General features: G+C 37.4%; 1 protein-coding gene and 1 gene segment (V, D, J or C); both read left to right on the forward strand.

Annotated features, from left to right (window-relative positions):
• The window catches only part of LOC107159025 (immunoglobulin lambda-1 light chain-like), a 738,922-nt gene that overhangs the window by 201,947 nt on the left and 516,330 nt on the right, over positions 1-20,645 (forward strand). The window contains exon 3 of one of the 39 annotated variants that reach the window (XM_048785813.1): positions 7,618-7,628. The exons of 36 other annotated variants lie outside the window; for them this stretch is intronic. In XM_048785813.1, coding sequence (XP_048641770.1) covers positions 7,618-7,628 — 11 coding nt within the window. Of the gene's footprint in view, positions 1-197; positions 206-6,058; positions 6,071-7,617; positions 7,629-20,645 lie in introns of all 39 variants that reach the window. 2 more of the 39 variants (XM_048785814.1, XM_048785803.1) reach the window with 2 other exon arrangements.
• The window catches only part of LOC107159024, a 587,419-nt gene that overhangs the window by 56,071 nt on the left and 510,703 nt on the right, over positions 1-20,645 (forward strand).

The raw sequence follows: 20,645 nt of genomic DNA on the forward strand, positions 1-20,645 counted from the left end.
CTTCACCAATGTCTTACCTGACTGAAGAAGGTTCATGCATGATGCATCTTCACACAGTTCATTCAGAGACAGCTTGACTTCCCAATGAAAAGTACATACAAGAGGAAGTGAGGGGAAAGGGAAAAATAATACAAGGGGGACAAATGAATGTCAGTAGAGGGGGCAGAGAGAGAAGAGGGGAGGGGAGGGGAGGGGAGGGGGGATAGTAGAGGATAGGAAAGGCAGCAGAACACAACAGACACTAGTATGTCAATATGTAAATCAATGGATGTGTAACTGATGTGATTCTGCAATCTGTATATGGGGTAAAAATGGGAGCTCATAACCCACTTGAATCAAAGGGTGAAATATGATATATCAAGAACTATGTAATGTTTTGAACAGCCAACAATAAAAAATAAAAAAAAATAAAAAAAAAAAGCTTCCTAGAAGATTCTCACAGTAACTGCCTTTGTCACTAAGTAGAGTAGTTAAGGCCCATTTGTCTCCCTTCTTCAGGAGGCCTTCTTATCATTCACTTGGGTTGGCATATTGAAAGTTCTATGGGATGAATTGAGCCTCACTGCTTTACTACCATTCAGTGCAGGTTCTAGAACAACTTTCACACAAAGGCAGGACACAAAAGCTGAGTTGGAGGAAAAACAATTTGTCTTTTGTTTGATTAGATAGTAAGACAAATGTACAACTGTCTCAGTTCATGGCACTGACCACAGGCAAGCAAAGGCTTAACTAGCAGGCAGGTATGGTCAGGTCATCACTGGGTGAAGAGTCCTAAGGTCAAAAGTTCATAGGTTAGTTGCCAGTGGTGGTTCTATATGCCTTGGAAATTTAGTAGCTATTGCACCTAATTAACCACTGGATTCAATAGGATACTCAAGGATTGATGTAGCTGGTGCCAACATGTAAGGGTATTGGTAGGGTGTGGAGAACAATCCAGCCTCAGTCCCTGCAGCAGTAGGGTGAGGAGTTCTATTCGGCATGACAGAGGTCTGTATTTGTCTATCAAAAGGCATTTTGATAGGGACAGCTAAGTAGGAGTATTCAGGGCAGCTGGTGGAAAGAAAGGTGCAGGCTCCATTATGATCCTTGGTGCAGCCTGGGCTGTTGCTGCAAAAGAAAAGGCAAGGGCTGGTGATTTAATGTTGGCATATCTGCAGGTGTCATTCAGAATCAGGAGCTCCATCAGCTGCATCTTCTTCAGGCCATCTTCTCCTTCTGCTGCAGATACCAGTCGTTTTGTCACTTATTCAACTGCTCTCTTTGGGGGACAATGATATATGAATGGTATTTTGCAATTTTTTTGTATTATGTCTTTAATTTTTCTTCTTTTCATATTCTTACTCTCTCTTGTCTATTTTCTTTTCAACTTTTCTTCAACAGCCAATCTCTATAGGTTCCTCTTCCACTCTTCCTATGAATTTTTACTTCTAGCTTCTGTCTTCCTCCCTTGCTAATATTGCATACTATACTACCTCTGTTCTGTCACCCACCATTTGAAATTGAAATTGCTTTAATAAATATTCTATTTGTATGATATAGTTATTGAACATCATTTAGGTTTAATGTTAGAAAGCAATGGATGTTTTAGTGGAGCTATTAGGTTTAAGGCTATATATTATGTACACTGGGTGCTGTTGATATTGGTCTTATCAGTAAAGGCAAAGCACTGGAAATCTTCAGGGACACTATAGGTCTACAGGGTAGGATTTATTCTGCCTTAGATCAATACTTTTAGGTGGGAAAACACACTAACCACATAAAAAAGGGGAATAAAGCACCCCAAACAAACCAAGATATTTCAGCAACAGAAGCCATTGATAACACAGTAGAAGAAATGTCCAAGAGGGAGTTCAGATTGTATATAGTTAAACTGGTATGTAAAGTAAAGGATAGTATAAGGTGTAAAAAAAATACAGAAAGTGAAAGACCACGTCAATAAAGAGAGATTGTGGAAAAAAAAAACAGAAAACATTGAAATTAAGGAATCAGTAAACCAAATTATAATTCAATGGAAAGCATCACCAACAGACTAGACCACTTGGAAGATAGAACCTCAGACAATGAAGAAAACAATATATAATCTTGAAAGTAGAGTTGAACCTATGGAGAAGATGGTTAAGAAACCATAAACAGAACATCCAAGAATTATGAGATAACATGAAAAGGCCAAATTTAAGAGTTATCAGAATAGATGAAGGAGCAAAAATAAAACCAAAGGAATGCACAATCTTTTCAATGATATAATAGCAGAAAATTTCCCAAACCTAAAAAATGGAACAAGGGGCTGGGGCTGTAGCTCAGTGGCAGAGCACTTGCGTAGCATGTGTAAAGCACTGGGTTCAATCCTCAACACAACATAAAAATAAATAAATAAATTGAAGCATTCTGTCCATCTACAACTACAAGAAAATTTTTTTAAAATCAAATACAAGAGGTTAACAAGACCCCCAATGTACAAAATTATGGCAGACCCACACCAAGATACATTATAGTGAGAATGACTAACACAGAGAATAAAGATAAAATGTTAAAGTCTATGAGAAAAAAAATCAAGTTACATTTTGGGGAAACCAATTCGTATCTCAACTGATTTCTCAGACCAGACCCTCAAAGCTAGAAGGAGCTGGAATAATATATTTCAAGCTATGAAAGAAAATGGATGCTAACCAAGAATTTTATATCCAGCAAAATTAAGTTTTAGATTTGAAGATAAAATTAAACTATTCCATGATAAACAAAAATTAAAAGAATATATAACTAGGAAGCCTACACTACAGAGCATACTCAACAAAACAGTCCATAAGGATGAAGTGAAAAAAAAAGAAAACCAGCAAAGGGAGGATCTACACTAAAGATACATTTAAACAAATGAGAAACTAAAACAAATCAAAAACTGGAAATAAATCAAAATGACAGGGAATATAAGTCATATCTCAATAATAACCTTCAATGTTAATAACCTAAACTTATCAATCAAAAAACATAAACTGATAGATTGGATTCCAAAGCAAGACCCAACAATATCCTGTCTTCTCACCTCACAGGCAAAGACATCCACAGGCTGATGGTGAAAGGATGGGAAAAAAAACTTATTACTCATATGGATTGTGTAAATAAGCACGGGTTGTTTCCATTCTCATTGCAGATAAAGTAGACTTCAAACCAAAGTTAACCAGAAGGACATTTCATACTTCTTAAGGGAAATATATATAAGCAGAACATAACAATTATAAATATTTATGCCCCAAACAATGGAGCATCTATGTACATAAAACAAGCCCTTCTCGATTTCAAGAGTTAAATAGACCAGAATACAATAATACTGAGTGACTTTAACACACCTCTCTCACTACTGGACAGATCTTCCAAACAAAAACTAAATAAGAATATTATAAAACTAAGTAATGCAACCAAGCCTTAACAGATATATATATACATACACAATATTTCATTTATCAATGAGCAAATATACTTTCTTCTCAATGGCACATGGCTTCTTCTCCCAAATAGATCATATCTTATGCCACAAAGCAACTCTTAGTAAATACAAAAAAAAAACAGAGATAATATACTGCATTCTATCAGACCACCATGAAATAAAATTAGAAATCAATGATAAAGTAAAAAAATAGAATATATTGCAACAAATGGACACTAAATAATACACGATTGAATGATGAGTGGATAGTAGAATAAACCAAGAATGAAATAAAAAAAAAATCTTAGAGGTAAATGAGAACACTGATACAACATATCAAAATCTCTGGGGCACTATGAAGGCAGTCCTAGAAAATGAAGAACAAATCAACACCAAAAGCAGTAGAACACAGGAAATAATTAAAATACAAGCTGAAATCAATAAAATTAAAACAAAAGAAACAACTGAAAAAAATGACAAAACAAAAAGTTGATTATTTGAAACAATAAATAAAAATAAATAAACCTCTGGCCATGCTTATGAAGAGAAAACACAAAGTACTAAAATACAAGATGAAGAAGGAAATATCAAAACAGACACATCTGAAATAGAGAAGATAATTAGAAACTATATAGAATTTTTTTTTCAAAAAATACACCATGAAAAACCTACCAACCAATAAAATCCCAGGATCAGACAGATTCTCAGCCACATTCTATAACACTTCCAGATAAGAACTACTACCAATACTCCTCAAAGTATTCCATGAAATAGAAAACTCATTCTATGAGGCTTGCATCACCCTGATATCAAAGCCAAACAAAGACACTTCAAGGAAATAAAACTTTAGACCTATATCCATGATGAATATAAACACAAAAATTCTCAATAAAATCCTGGCCAATTGCTTAAAAAACATATTTAAAAGATAATGCATCACAAGCAAGTGGGATTCATCCTGGGGATGGAAGGTGGGTTAAACATAGGGAAATCAATAAATGTAATTCATCACATCAATAGTCTTAAAGATAAGAACCATATGATCATCTCAATAGATGTGGAAAAAACATTTGATAAAACACAGCACCTCTTCATGTACAAGACACTAGAAAAACTAGGGATAGTATGAACATACCTCAAGATTGTAAAAGCTATCTATGCTGAGCCCAAGGCCAGCATAATTCTAAATGGAGAAAAATTGAAAGCATTCCCTGTAATAACTGGAACAAGACAGGGATGCCCTCTTTCACAATTTTATTCAACATAGTCCTTGAAATTCCAGGCAGAGCAATTACAAAAGAAGTTATGGGGATATGTTTAGGAAAAGAAGAACTTGAATGATCACTATTTGCTGATAACATGATCGTATATTTAGAAAATCCAAAAAATCCACCAGAAAACTTCTAGTACTAAATAAATGAACTTATCGAAGTAGCAGGATATAAAATCAATACCCATAAATCAAATGCATTTATATACATGAGTGATGAATCCACTAAAAGAGAAATTAGGAAATCTACCCCAATCAAAATAGCCTCAAAAAATAAAAAAAAAAAATACTTGGGAATCAATCTAACAAAAGAGGTGAAAGACCTCTACAATGAAAACGACAGAACACTAAAGAAGGAAATTGAAGAAACCTTAGAAGATGGAAAGATCTGCCATGTTCCCAAACAGGTAGAGTTAATATTGTCAAAATGGCCATATTATGCAGATTTAATGCAATTCCTATTAAAATCCCAATGAAATTCTTCATAGAACTTGAAAAAACAATCATGAAATTCATTTGGAAAAAATAAGAGACCTAAATAGATACAGCAATCCTTAGCAAGAAAACGGAAGCAGGAGGTACCACAATGCCTGGCCTTAAACTATACTATAGAGCTAAAGTAGTAGAAACAGCATGGTATTGGCACCAAAATGGACTTGTAGACAAATGGTACAGAATGGAGGACTCAGAGAGAAACCCACATAAATACAGTTATCTTATACTAGAAAAAGGTGACAAAAACATTCACTGGAGAAAAGATAGCCTATTCAACAAATGGTTCTGGCAGAACTGGAAATCCATATGTAGAAAAATGAAATTAAACCTCTATCTCTCACCCTGCACAAAAATCAACTCAAACCCTGAGCCTAATAGAAGAAAAATAGGCCCAAATCTTCACCATGTCAGCCTAGGATCTAACTTCCCTTACAAGACGCCTAAAGTATAAGGAGTAAAATCAAGAATCAATAAATGGGATGGATTCAAATTAAAAAGCTGCTTCTCAGCAAAGGAAATAATAATGTGAGGAGAGAGCCTACAGATTGGGAGAAAATCTTTATCACGTGCATCTCTGATAAAGTATTAATATTTAGGATATATAAAGAACTCAAAAAACTTAACACCAAAAAATCAAATAACCCAATCAATAAAGGGCTGAGGAACTGAACAGACACTTCACAGAAGAAGAAATACAATTGATCAAAAATATATGAAAAGTATTCAACATCTCTAGCAATTAGAGAAATACAAATCAAAACTACTCTAAGATTTCATCTCACTCCTGTCAGAATGGCAATCATAAAGAGTATAGGCAACAATAAACTTGGTGAGGATGTGGTGAAAAGGTGCATTCATACATTGCTCATGGGACTGCATATTGGTGCAACCACTATGGAAAGCAATATGGAGATTCTTCAGAAAATTTGGAATGGAACCACCATTTGACCCAGCTATTCCAATCCTTGGTTTATACCCAAAGGACTGAAAAATTTCAGCATACTATAGTGATGCATCCACATCAATGTTTATAGCAGCTCAATTCATAATAGCTAGAATATGGAACCAACCTAGGTGTCCCTCAATAGATGAATGGATAAATAAAATGTGAAATATATACTCAATGGATTATTACTCAGCTCTAAAGAAGAGTAACATTATAGCATTTGCCAGTAAATGGTTAGAGTTAGAGAGTATTATTCTAAACGAAATAAACCAAGCCCACAAAACCAAAGGCCAAATGTTTTCTCTAATATGTGAATGCTAATTCACAATAAGGCAAGGAGGCACGAGAAAATAGCTTTACCATAGTTTAGGTAGGAGGAAGTGATGGGAGGGGAATGGAGGGAATGTGGGTATAGAAAGGATAATATAATGAAACAGACATTATTACTGTATGTATATATGTGACTGCATGACCAATATGATTCTGCAACATTCTCAGAAAAATGAAAAATTATATCCCTTCTTTGTATGATATATCAAAGTGCATAAATGCATTTTACTTCAATACAATCAGTCATTAGTAATCAATATGGCAGATTTATGACAGACAGCTTCATGAACACACTGGAGATTGTTTTTCTACTGAAATAAAACAATTGTGGGCTTTAATGAAAAAGAATATGTGAAGATTATTTCCTTCTTTTTAATTTTTATAAATATTCTTTTTTGTAGTAGTACTATTTCATCATAGAAGAGATCATTTACAGTATATGTTGACAATATAGATTCTTTTTCCATGTCTACCTGGAATCCATATTGCAGAACAATTTTTTTTTATATTCTTGCAGCCCAATTCTATGGAAAGTTCATTTGTCAAATTTTCAAAATGGTACAGCAGAGAACCAACATTTATCTAAATTCTGCCTTGTTTGAATATTTTCCATATTGCATCAATATAGTCAATCACATTGTGAGCTGGACTCAGGAACTGGCTGTTTCTGGTGTCAATTGCAGGTGTATAGTCAACATGGGATGGTGGTGGCTACACAGACACAGAGAGGAGATCATTGACCACAAATGGTTATTCAACCCAGGGTGGTCCACATCCAATTCAATTCTGGAAATTCAGTAGGAACATGACACAGCCATTGCTCTTGATAGTTTTCAGAATTTGGCTTGAGGCTGTGTGTTAGACTAAATTTACAGTCTCAATAGATTGTTCCATCTGCTTATGTCTGTGCATTGTTTTATTTCTTGAAGATCCAGACACTTTTCCTGAATTGAAGGCAGAAGAACTTTCTATGTAGTCCAACACAAATGGAATGGAACAATCAATCAACTAGACATATTCTCCAGGCACTTCTGCTTTTGTGGGAAAAGAAAACATACTGTATTCTGAATCTCTTTAATATGAGTGTGATGCTGGAGCTGCAACAAGTATTCTGAGGTCTTAAGTCAACAAGAAAGAAAGCAAGAATGAGATGGAAAAGATGGTAAAACAGAAACTGAGAAATGCCCCTGTTCCATATGGAATGAATGAGTAATGGAAAATCACAACCTCAGACTTATTATTAGGTAGAAAAATTATCTTCCATCTGCTTCTATCTCTGTTTTCATGTATAAGTTCTTGCATTAAAAATTACTCATATATTGGGAAAATAATAAACACAAATCAATCAATTAAGACAATTTTAGTGAAAGTGCCATTCAGGGAAAAGTGTTAAGCAGATTAATTAATTCAGTGATTAGAGAGAGGGTGAAATGCAGGCTGGGTAATAGCTTGTCTGGAGCATCCCCTGCAGATGTGTCCACAGAGGCTGCCATCAATACTGGAGGAGAAAAAAATTACAGCATGTGTATTGGGAACAGCTGTCCTCATGGTACAGGGAAGAGTCTGAGTGAGGATGGAAGAGGACGGTGGGAACCTAAGGGGAGCAGGACTCATCTGTTCATGACAAATGTAACAGTTTCCCCTAAGTGACAGTAATACAGTAGTGGCAGGAGACACAAGTGGGTTCAGACCAGGCCCTAGCCCCTCTCCTTTTTTATGGGACTAAATAACCTTATTTTGGCATTGAGGACTCTCCCTTCTCTATGTCAGGGTGGTGAAAGAGATGAGAGTTGGGATGGGGGGAGAAAGAGAGGTCTGTAGAAGCCAATTTCAGTGCTGGGATCTCATGAGTGAATGATATTGGGGTATCCCCACCATAGCCTGGATTCTGCTCATCCTCTCCCTCCTCACTCAGGACACAGGTGTGGTCCAGGGAATATACCATAGGTACCCATGGGGTCATGTTTCATCTCCTCCAGGTAGGGACAACCTGGTTCCAACACTGCATTACCAGAGAATGTTTTCCCCTATTTTATAGTCCCTGGGCCCGATGTGTCCTGACTCAGCCTCTGAGTCTCCAGAAGAGATGGTCACCATCTCTTGTGCTGGAAACAGCAGTGACTTTTGGGGATATAATATTGTCTCCTGGTACTCAAATCTTCTCTTAAAAGCTCCCCAAGTTCTGATTTATAAAGTGAATAATTATCCATCAAGGATCCCTTCTTGCTTCTCTGGTTCAAAGTTTGGCAATATAGCTTCCCTGACCTTCTCTGGGCTCCAGACTGAGAAAGAAGCTGATTATTACAGACAGAAACACTTTCAACAGCAGTCTGAAGTCATGGTAAAATGTACCCCAAAACTTCCCTGAGCTCACAGGCTCCTTCTTGCTCTGAAAATGGTTCCTTAACCCCCCATGTAGTGGGGGCTCATGCCAGTAACATGGATGAGAAATTCAGTTCTCACTCAGCTCCTTTCCCCTCTCACAAAGACTTCCATAAGGAAACACAAATTCTCATTTAATTGTCTGTGGAAAGGGCACCTTCCTCATTGTTTGGGGATCAATATGATACTATTATATATTCTTTAAAACCAAGTTTATATCAAAAAGGAGTTGCATTCTTGGTGTAGTTTTCAGCAAAATCCTCTCTTTCAATGTCTTCAAATCCCACATTGCATAGTTGCCTGGATTTAGTTCAGTAGAAATCACCTTCTTACCCTGCTTGGTCTAGTCATGATTGTCCTCCTTATTAAGTGTCCTGCTTGGTCTAGTCATGATTGTCCTCCTTATTAAGTGGTTCATTATCATGTCCATTGGTGAACTAACATCAACAGAGAAAATAATCTCCGAGCTTTGTTGAAGGACGAAAGCCAATGGAGAAGATGTTCTATTTCCTTAATAATTCCAGGTTTTTCTCTCCACATCCAGTGGAGCTGAGCTGAGGAAATGTGTTGAGACTGTGCTTGGTCTGAATCTCCCTCACATCAGATTCTTGAAACTTGCTCTGGAACAGGCCTGAAAGTGGGACTGTCTCCTCATTAGGATGAGCTTGTTCCAATACGGTAGCTTTGTCCCAGAAAGAAGTGATGATTGACGGGCGCACTTTCCTTGCTCAGCGGTTTCTAACAGTATTTTTTATAATGAACCAATTCAATTTTTAGTTGGAGTTCCAGATATAATAACTTAGTAAGTACATGCATAAATATCTGGCTAAAGATTACTTACATATCCAAATGAAATCAGGTTTAGTTACCAAAAGACCTGGCACAATGACCAATTCTTCAAGTTTTCCAAAAATTCCCAGTTTTTCACTGAATGATTCATGGCCTGGCAACAACCTCCTTCCTAGGAAAATGACCAGGGAAAATCAACATATCTAAGTGCTCAAGTTTTCTTGTCATGTTCTCTTCAATTATTTTTCCCAATATCTCTTTCCCATTACCTTCTCCCTGTCCCAATAAATAGTCTGCATCTTCAAATGTTAGTCATGGAGGCTGGAACAAACACAGACCTTAACTTGTAAACAACAAAGGCATACCAGTAGTGGGAAGGGGCTTCTGCTGTTGATGACTTAAAATAATGTCCTGAGTGTTCAGGCCTGTGTTTGTGTGAGGCTGGTCAGAAGCTGCACTTGCTCATAGTGTATGTTCTTGTGGTTACAACCAGCAGGATGTGGAGAGGGCACTGTTGTGTTGTCTTTTCTGGCATCTGAGATAAGACTTGTTTCCTGACTCGAGTTAGATCAATGGGATTCTTAATGTCTGAATGTGCAGAATAGGGCAGGGAGTCTTCAATGCCCATTCTAGTGTTTCTGCTTTTAGTGAGGATTCATAAGTTCCTCATGAGAACGTACTTACTCTTTTATTATAGGGAGCATTACAAAGAATAGCAGTAACAAGAGGTTTAGAGAACACGACCCTTTCAATATAATATTTGTGCAGCTATCCTAGCACTTTGTGTCCTGTCTGTGTAGAGTCTCAAGCTATAGTATCAATCATCAGTGGTTTTTCAAATAATTATGCAATATACATTCAAAGAAATATTTGTGTATCTATATACACATAGATCATGTTTCCAAAACCCTTTATGCTTCATGTTTAGTTGACACATGAAGCTTACACAAATTTAACAGATACCAAAATTCTGTGAGATTTCTAAACATGTTTGTATTTTGTAATGTTTATCTCTGGAGAGACATATTTATTTTCTTGAATACTCGCCCTTCCTTGTGATGAAAACATTAAAAATTCTTTCTTGTAGTGTTTTGGATGAACACCATACCTTTTCAGGCATCCCACTTTTTGATTCTTTGTTTTATTTCTTGGCCTGTATGAATCTACTTTGAGTTTTGACTTTTGTGCAGGGTGAGAGATAGGAATCTAGTTTCATTCTTTTATATATGTATATCCAATTTCACCAGCACCATTTTTTAAAAAGACTACATTTTCTCAATCATGTGTTTTGACAACTTTGGAAAGGATCAGATTACTGTGTGTGTGTGTGTGTGTGTGTGTATTTGTGTCTGTGATACCTTTTCTATTCCCTAGCAAAGAAAACAATTAGGAGTGTAAAGAGAAAGTCTATAAAATGGGAGAAAATATTTGCTAGCTCCTTTTCTGAAAGGGGATTAATGTCCAGAATATATAAACAATTTTAAAAATTATCACCAATAAACAAATAATAAATCAATAAATGGACAAATTAATTAAATATAGTTACTCAAAGGAAGTAGTACAAATGGTAAACAAATATAAAAAAAAATTAACACCTTTAACAATCAGGAAAATGCAAATAAAAACTACACTGAGATTCATCTCACTCCAGTTAGAATGAGTCAATCATCAAGAATACATATAACAATAAATGTTGATGACAATGTGGGGGAAAATATACTTTTACACACTGTTGGTGGGACACCAAACTAGTACAACCACAGTGGAAAGCAGGATGGTGATTTCTCAACAGCCTAGGAATGGAATAATCATATGACACAGCTATCCCATGCCTTGATATTTGTCCAAAAGAACTACAATCACTGTAATATAGTAATACATGCATCCCTATATTTATGGCACCACAATTCACAATAGCAAACTTATGGAACCAGCCTAACTCCTCATTGACAAATGAATGGATGAAGAGAATACACAGCATGGAGTTTTCCTCAGCCATAAAGAAGAATTAATTTATGTCAATTGCTGGTAAATAGAACTTGAGAACATTTTGATAAGTGAAGTAAGCAAGACTGGGACTGTCAAGGGCCAAATTTTTTCTCTAATATGCAGAAGCTAGAAAAAATAGGGAATAAAAAAGGGATCTTATGAAAATATAAAAGATAACAGTTTAAGAAGGGAATAGAGAAGAAGGCAAGAGGGGTGAGAAAGGGAAGCACCTGCAATCGACCAAATTGTGCTATGTGCATGGATGAATACATCATGAGGAATGCCACATTTATATATAAGCATAATGTAACATTTTTTTAAAAAATCAATAATTAAATAGAAGAAAAACCAATAGAAGGAAAAGGGGGCTAGGAGGACGGATGAAGAGCTGCAAAGGGGAAGTACTGGGGATTGAAACGGAGAAAAATATATCAAAATGAACCCCACTATTACAATTGACTATAATGCAATAATAAAAACATTTAAAATAGATGACATTATTTTTATGCATACTCAGTGCTACATAACAGTAAACCTACTACTTTCTCTTGTCTAACTATAACAGTATATATTTAATAATATTTCCCAATAAATATTTTTTTCAATATGAGAGAGGTAATTTGAATTATTGTGTCAAAATATCCACCAGGATTTTACTGTTCAATGCCATAGAAACTCAGCATATCGTAGCAATGTTCATACATGGTCCTTAGATTTTCAGGGTTAGGGGCCACTCATTTCCTACTGTATGTCATGTGGATGTTTCATCATTTTTGTCATTGGTATTATAGAAGTAAACATTATATTTAGTTCTGCCTCAACAATAATGATCTGGAAAAATATCTGTGCATGTTTTTAATTTATTTGTTAGTTACTAATCATGTTTTATGCGATGGTCATTTTGTGATCCTTTGCTGAAAGTCAAGCTTGTTATTTCTTATTATGTAGTGTCCTGTTGGGTAAACAGAAAATCTACAACCATTTTAAGTGAAACAGTGGCTCCTTCAGCATGGGTACCTTGAGTTTTTCATGGTGCCAATATGACATGGTACAATGAAAAAGGTATGAAAATCATAAGTTTCTTCTTTTAAGCAGTACCTGACACCTGAAATTTTCCCAGGAAACCATCCACAGTGACCTTAGGTGAAAATGACACAGGATGCTAGTTCCTCATGTCCACCTAAGAATTTCTGAGGAGGCCATCAACAAGCTGCAATTTAATTAATATCCAAAGCAAGCATTGTAATTTAAATTAACTCCTCAAATAATATAGCTCATAATGTTTGAAACACATACACAAACCATAGCCTCTATTCCAAACCATCTCAAGCCCTATCCACACATCTTTCTACCCCAACCCAGAGGCCATCTTTTAATTCATTCCACCTTTAATGTGGCCATCAGCTCTCTTTATGCTCTTGAACATGTTTCTTTTTGTTGTTTTTGTTGCTATTATTATTACCATCATTATCATTTGTACTAGGGATTGTAACCCAAGGGTGTTTAACCACTGAGGCACATCCCAAGCCCTTCTTACATATTTTTGAGACAGGATCTTGCTAAATAACTAAGGGCCTCACTAAGTAGCTGAGACTGGCTTCAAACTTGCCATTCTCCTGCCTCAGCCTCCTGAGTCACTGGGATTACAGGAACATGCAACTATGCCCAAGCAAACCCTCCCTTCAGAGGGCCTCAGTTTAATAATAATGTAGTTCAAGAGGGTTAAAATAAAACCATTTTGTTCTGCTTTGGGCCCAAGCACCAAGGCAGTAAATGTCACAAGTCAATAAAATGCATGAGATTGTAGCATAACCCAGCATGCATGAAGCCTGGGTTAAATCCCCAACACCACCAAAAAAAAAAAAAAAAGAAAAAAAAAGAAAGAAAGAAAGAAAGGGGACAAATTGGGAATTATAGAAAAACAATTTGGAAGATGTTGTTGATGAATATTCTTCTCACTCTCACCTCAATTGAGAAGAATGTGTGTGTGTGTGTGTGTGTGTTTTGTGGGGGTAGGGGGAGATGCCTACCTGTCATATTAAACCTAGGGAAAGAGGCTCTAAAAAACTAGTTAAAGATGCTGGGGGATGCAGTAGATTCCTGCCTGAGAAATCTAAAATGTGTGTCAGAACTGACATGTACCACCATACGCTTGGCTCTGGCATAATTTTTGACACCTCTCCCTTTCAGTCTCAAAAGGATCCTGTTTTGGATGATAAATTATATGTTCTTCCCCCTGAGTAGAATTAGCTTGTTAGGCTGGTGTTAAGAATTGGATTATGATCCTCCCAAACAGTATGCTGTAGTCCTAAATTTCAGTGTCTCAAAATGTAGCCTTATTTAAAATAAAGATTGTGTTTTTAGTACTAGGGATAGAATCCAGGGGTGCTTTACCACTGAGCTTCAACCCCAACCACCGTCCCCCATTTTTTAATTTTATGTTTTGAGACATGATCTTGCTAAATTGCTTTAGGGGCTCACTGAGTTGCTAAGACTAGCCTCAAGTTGTGATTTTTCTGCCTCAGCCTCCAGAGTTACTGGGATTAGATGTGTATGCCATGGTGCTTGGCTAAAATAAGGTTTCAAATAGATCTTTACAGAGTCAAGTGAAGCTGGTCCTAAATAATCTAGACATGAGGTATGCCCCAAAAAGTCATGTGTGAGACAAAGCAAGAATTTTCAGAGTGAAATGATTTAATTATGAAAGCCTTCACCTAACCAGTGGATTAATCCACTGATATGGCTTAACTGGGCAATAACTGTAGCTAGAGATGGTAGGTCACTGGAGGCGTGACTTTGGAATGTATATTTTGTCTCTGTTGAGTGGATCTTTCTCTGCTTCCTGATTGCTATTTTCTGAGCTGCTTTCCTCCATCATACCCTTCTGCCATGATGTTCTGCCTCACCTAGAACCCTGAGCAATGGAGTCAGCTAACCATGGACTGAACCTCTGAAACCATGAGCCAAAATAAACTTCTATGTTGTTATGTTCAGGTCTTTTGATACAGCAAAGAAAAATCTGACAAAAACACAGTGTCACACATCTGTAATCCCGGAAAATCAGGAGGCAGAGGCAGGAGGATCACAAGTTCGAGGTGAGCCTCAGAAACTTAGTGACACCCACAGCAGTTGAGCAAGACCCTGTCTCAAAAGAAAAAGGACAAGGTATGTAGCTCAGTAGTAAACCCACCTGGGCTCAGTCTCCAATACATGTGTGTGTGTGTGTACATATATTTTAACTTCCAGTGAAGTTAAAATGAGTCTTTTAGGATGGGCCACAACACAGTATGATGGTGTCTTTATAAAAAGGGGACATTTGAGTACAGATAACATATATTAAGATGATGGCAGATTGGTATAATGCATCTACAGGCCAAGCAATGCCAAAAATAACCAGCAAACCTCCATGCTCCTGCATAAAAGCCAGGTTCAGGTGCTTCCTCACAACCCTCCAAAGGATTCAAAACCATTAAACCTAATCTTTAACTTCTAGCCTCCACAACTGGGACACATTAAATTTGTCATGGTCCATCATTACAGCAGCCCTAAGGAAGTAATATAGCAGGAAATGGAAGCAGCCAGTCTTTGTCCCTTCCCAAACATCCAGTCTGCACTGCAACTGGGAATCAGATTTTTTTTTTCAGGCCTGGAATTTGAAACCCAGAGTGGTCTACCATTGAGTTACATGGTAGTCTGTCCCTTTTTGGTTTTTATTTGGGGACAGGGTCTTACTAAGTTGCCCAGGCTGGCCTTAAACTTGCAATTCTCTTGCCTTACCTTCCCATGTAGCTGGGATGACAGGCATGTGCTACAGTACCTAGCCGGTACCAGGAGAAATATTTACTTGAAATTTATTTTGTTTTTTCAAGTTCCTAAAATGAGACATATTTAATTCTGAACTTGAAATTCATTCAGTGATTTAATGGATGTTTTGTTACATAACAGTGACCAGAGGCAGGAAAAAAATCAGCACACAGGGAAAAGCCATACCAAGGAGTAGAGCAGCTACAGTAAGAAGTGGGTATGTTATCCTAGAGAAGTCAGACACAATAATAAACCAACAGCCTGTCTGCTGATTTCCTGTTATTACCACTATGCTGACAACATTGAATAATGTCAATGATATAAACACTCCTCCCTCCCTGGGGTTCTCTCCTACTGCTCCCACCTGCTTGATATGCCATCACTCAAGGGAAAACTGAAAGAATAGCAAAGACATGAAAAGGCTAAGCGATGAAGAGTAGAAACAGTAAGGTTTATCCCACCTGACAACGTGATTTTGAAATGAATTGAGATTCATTTCAAAACTCTGATTTTACTACCAATGAGCTAGAATCTTTTTATTTCTTAGTCCAAGAGGGTCACAGTATGTTGCTCAAGCTGGCCTTGCACTTGAGATGCTTCCATCTCAGCCTCCCAGGTAGTTGGGATCACAGGCTTGTGCCATGAAGCCCTGCAGGGTATTCTGATTTCTAGTGTTTGTGAATTTCTGTGGTATAATTTTCCCATTATGGCCAATTTCAAACCACCAATATGACATTACTGAACACAGAGTTGAGAAGAGATTTCAGTAGCTCTCCATTATATAGTATTTCTGTCTCACAGATACAATACACATAAGTAGCTTTGAGAACATAGATAGCAGTAAACCAATGAAAAATAATTACGAAATGATGAGCTTTGAGTATTTATTGCTTGCTCTTTCTTTGTTCTACTAAGTTATATCCCCAACCCCTTTTACTTATTTTTATTTTTAATTAAAAAACATATTATTCCACAATGCAGACAATAACTGATAACACTTTTCTTTATTTTTTACTTTCCTCACAAGTGCTGAAGATTGAATCTAGGGCCTCATACATGCTCGGCAAGGGATGTACCACTGAGGTATACCTCCAGATCTTTTTATGTTTTTTTAATTTGAGACAGGGTCTCACTAAGTTGCCTGAGATGACCTGGAACTAGAGATCCTCCTGCCTCAGCCTCTTCTGACACTGGGATTACAGGCATGTGTCACCATACTCAGTTTTATCTTTATGGTTAAGGAAATTCATTTAACTATACATTAAGTAAATTAATGAATCTATACAATAATGCTTGCAATATATTCCCAGTTTTGTTAATAAAAGAAAGCTTAAGAATGGGGCACATTGGTGCATGCCTGTAATCCCAGTTACTTGGGAGGCTGAGGCAAGAGGGTCACAAATTTGAGGCCACCCAGGTCAATTTGGAGAGATCCTGTCTCAAAATAAAAAGACCTGGACTTGTAGCTCAGTGGTAGAGTCTCCATAGGATTCAATTCCCAGGACCACACACACACACAAAGCCAGGAAACAAAATTGATCATCATTTGAGAGATGCAGGGTTAAAGATGGTTTACTTTTATCTTCTAATACCTACCTCTTTCTTTCTTTCTTCTTCTTCCTTCCCTTCCTCCCTCTCTCCTCCCCCTGCCTCTTCACAGGAGACTGACCCCAGGGGAACTTTACTTCTGAGCTACATCCCCAGTCCTTTCTTTCATTTTTATTTTGAGGCAGGGTCTGGCAAAATTTCCAAGGGTCTTGATAAGCTGCCCAGGTTGATCTTGAATTTGCAGTTCACCTGCCCCAGCCTCTTGAGTTGCTGGGATTACAGTTGTACACCATCATGCCTGGCTATTTTATTTTAAATTTTTTATAACCAATTTGTTTTTATGATAAAAAAAAACATAGTTTTGTTTTGTGGTGCTGGGGATTGAACCCAGGAAAAACATAGTTTTTTAAATATGAAAAACAAATTTCAGTTAAACAGTGGTTTTTGTATTGACTAATTATTTTAGAAGTAGAAAGAATAATAACTGCACATTGTAGAATGTTTAATTCTTAAATTTAAAATTAGCTTGGGCTGGGGATATAACTCATTGGCACCGTCATTGCCTAAATGTACAAAGCACTGAGTTTTATATCCAGCACCTAAATAAATAAATAAATAAATAAATAAAACTAGCTTATTTTTTTCACTTGTTCATTGTCTGTCTCTTCTCCTACAATGCAGGCTGTGTGGTAACCAACACCTACATGTTTTCAATGTCCTAGTCCCAACCAAGCATCACTACCTAAAGGAAATCCATAGCCTGCTTTTTACTCTTTGAATTAGTTTCCTAAGGCTGCCAGAAGGAAGTGTCATTAACGGGACCACTTAAAACCTCCAAAATACACCACAGTTCTGAAAGCTAGGGGTCTGCAATTTCAGGGTCACAGGGCCATGTACTCTCTGAAGTCTCTAAAGGAGAATTCTTCATTCTGTCAGCCACTGGTATTTGCTACAAATCCTTGGTGTCCCTGGCTTACAGGTGCCATAATTTGATCCTTACCTTCCTTGTCACATGGCCCTCTTCCTTTGGGTGTTTGGTCTCTTTTCCTTTTATTAGGACACAAGTCATAGTGTATCACGCTCTTCCAGTAGGATCATATTTCCAAAAATGATCACATTTTTAAAAGGGTTGTTCTGGGGATGGAGCCTAGGGCCTCTTGCATGTGCTCTACCACTGAGATGCATCCTCAGTCCTTTTTAGTTTGAAACCAGGTCTTACTAAGTTGCTGAGGAGCTCCCTAAAGTTACTGAGGCTGGATTCAAACTTGCAATCATTGTGCCTCAGGCTTCTGATTTACTGGGATTATAGGTATGCACTACCACAGCCAGAAGGAGATAGGACTTTTAAAAATGGGGTTTTTCCCTATTTTTTGACACTGGATGTTGAACACAGAGGTGCTTAATCATTGAGCCACATGCAAGCCCCTGTTTTTAAATATTTTTATTTAGAAACAGTGTCTCCCTAAGCTGCTTGGGGCCTTGAAACAGACCTTTTTGAATTGAGGGGAGGCACACAATTCAACCCAGGAACCCATGACATCCTCCCATGCTAAAGCTCCACAGGTCTGCTTTAGTGAATCTTTTTTTTTTTTATGTGGTATGGGGAAGCTGGGGATTTAATGCAGGGGTTTTTGAAACCTGACTACATCCTCAGCCCATTTTATTTTTTATTTTCTTCAGACAAGATCTCACTAAATTGCTGAGCCTAGTCTTGAACTTGCTTCTGCCTGGTTCTCTTTCTCACTTCCTCCAACTTTTCCCACTGAGGGAATAGAGTCCACTACTGTCTGTTCTTCCTGTTCAGTTTTCTTTGGTGTTCAGTTTTGTTATTATACTTTATATCTCCTCCACTGGGAAGTTAATTGCATGAGGGCTGTCCCCACTCTCTGACTACTGAAGATCTAACCCAGGGCCTCACACATGCTAGGCAAACACTGTACAAAATGCTACTCCCCAGCCAAGGGGTGCCCCCATTTGCATACTAGGGATAGAACCCAAGGGGTGCTCTACCACTGAGCCACACCCCAGCCCCCTTTATTTTTTATTTTGTGAAAGGCTTTAACTAAAGTACTCAGGGTGATCTGGAACTTGTGATCCTCCTGCCTCAGCCTCCCCAGTCCCTGGGATTACAGATGTGCCAATTCACCTAGCCCAAGGGGATTTTTAAGAAAGTCAAAATCCTTGCAGATATTTTAATTAATTTTGTTATTTGTATATAGACTCATAAATGCTCTACCCCAGATCTTTTAATTTTTAATTTTGAGACCGAATCTCACTAAATTGCTGAGGCCTTGAATTTTGATCCTCCTGCCTTAGCCTCTCAAGTAGATGTGATTACAGGCACAAGCCACCAGACTTGCTCAAATTCCTCTTTCTTTCTTTCTCTTTTGTTTCTTTCTTTTTTTTTTTCTTTTTTCTGATTCAGGGTCGCTTTACTCCTGAGCTACAACCCCAGACCTTTTCATTTTTTATTTTGAGACAGAGTCTCACTAAGTTGCTGAATCTAGCTTTGAATTTGTGTTCCTCCTGCCTCTGTCTGCCAAGTTGTTGAGATTACAGATGTGCACCACTAAACGTAGTTTAAATTATATTTTTGAACAGGCAACCCTTTTATGTGGCTGAAAAATCAAAATGATATAAAAAATTTCCTGAAGAAGTCTAATTTTCATTCCTGCATTCCATGTAGTTCACCCGCCATAGGAAACTGTTTTTATTATTCTCCCAGGATTTCATTATGGAAATGCCAAGTATTTCCATATGTATTCATATCTTCCTGTCTTACACAAAAAATACCACATGTGCATATATTTACATATATGTTCTTATTTTCCCATCTTACATCAAAGATATCATTGTATTCATGGTTAGAAACTTGAGTTTCTCTTTCTTGAAGGTATTTCCTGGACATTACTCCAAGGGTTTAGAGACAAGTTTCTGATTTATTCTTCTTTAAAGCAACATAATATCCCCCTTGAGGGCACATAATAATTTATTTTATTATTTGGTAGTGGTGATGGAACCCAGGGGCACTTTACTACTGAGCCACATCCCAGCCCTTATCAGTTTTTTTTTTTTTTTTTTTAAATATTGGGACACAGTCTTGCTAAGTTCCTTTGGGTCTAAGTTGATGAGGCTGGCCTCAGACTTTCAATCCTTCCTCGGCTTCCTAAGTTTCTGAGATTACAGGCATGAGCCAGAGATTTTTCTTCTATGCTAACCTCCTCCACCAGTCTTTTTCCCTCATATTTTCTGTGTGCAATATAGTTGTACAAAATGGTGGTATTTGTTGTTATATATACAATGATATAATTTAAGCCCCCATAAATCTTGATGTCTTCCTTCAGAGTACTTTATCAATGAATACTAGATAAAAATTGAATTAGTGCATAAAGAGTGAATTAATGAGTAAATGAATGAATGACAAAAGCAGGGTAAATGAACCTTCAATGACTCAACCAAGGAGTGCAGGGTACAGAGAAGCTCAGGCACAGCCCCTGGTGTGGAATGCTATATTTAGGCAAGGCCCCGAAATGTGGTGCTGCAGCCCCTGGCTCAACTGGGGTGCTTAGGGTGAGTCATATGACCTGCTCAGCTTCCAGGCTCCAATCACAGCCCTCCTATGTCTATTGGAGTTGCATCAGCCTGAGGAGCCATTGGGGTTAAGTCAGGGCTGA

Source organism: Marmota marmota, unplaced genomic scaffold (genome assembly GCF_001458135.2).
Source record: "Marmota marmota marmota unplaced genomic scaffold, marMar, whole genome shotgun sequence".
Classification (NCBI taxonomy): domain Eukaryota; kingdom Metazoa; phylum Chordata; class Mammalia; order Rodentia; family Sciuridae; genus Marmota; species Marmota marmota.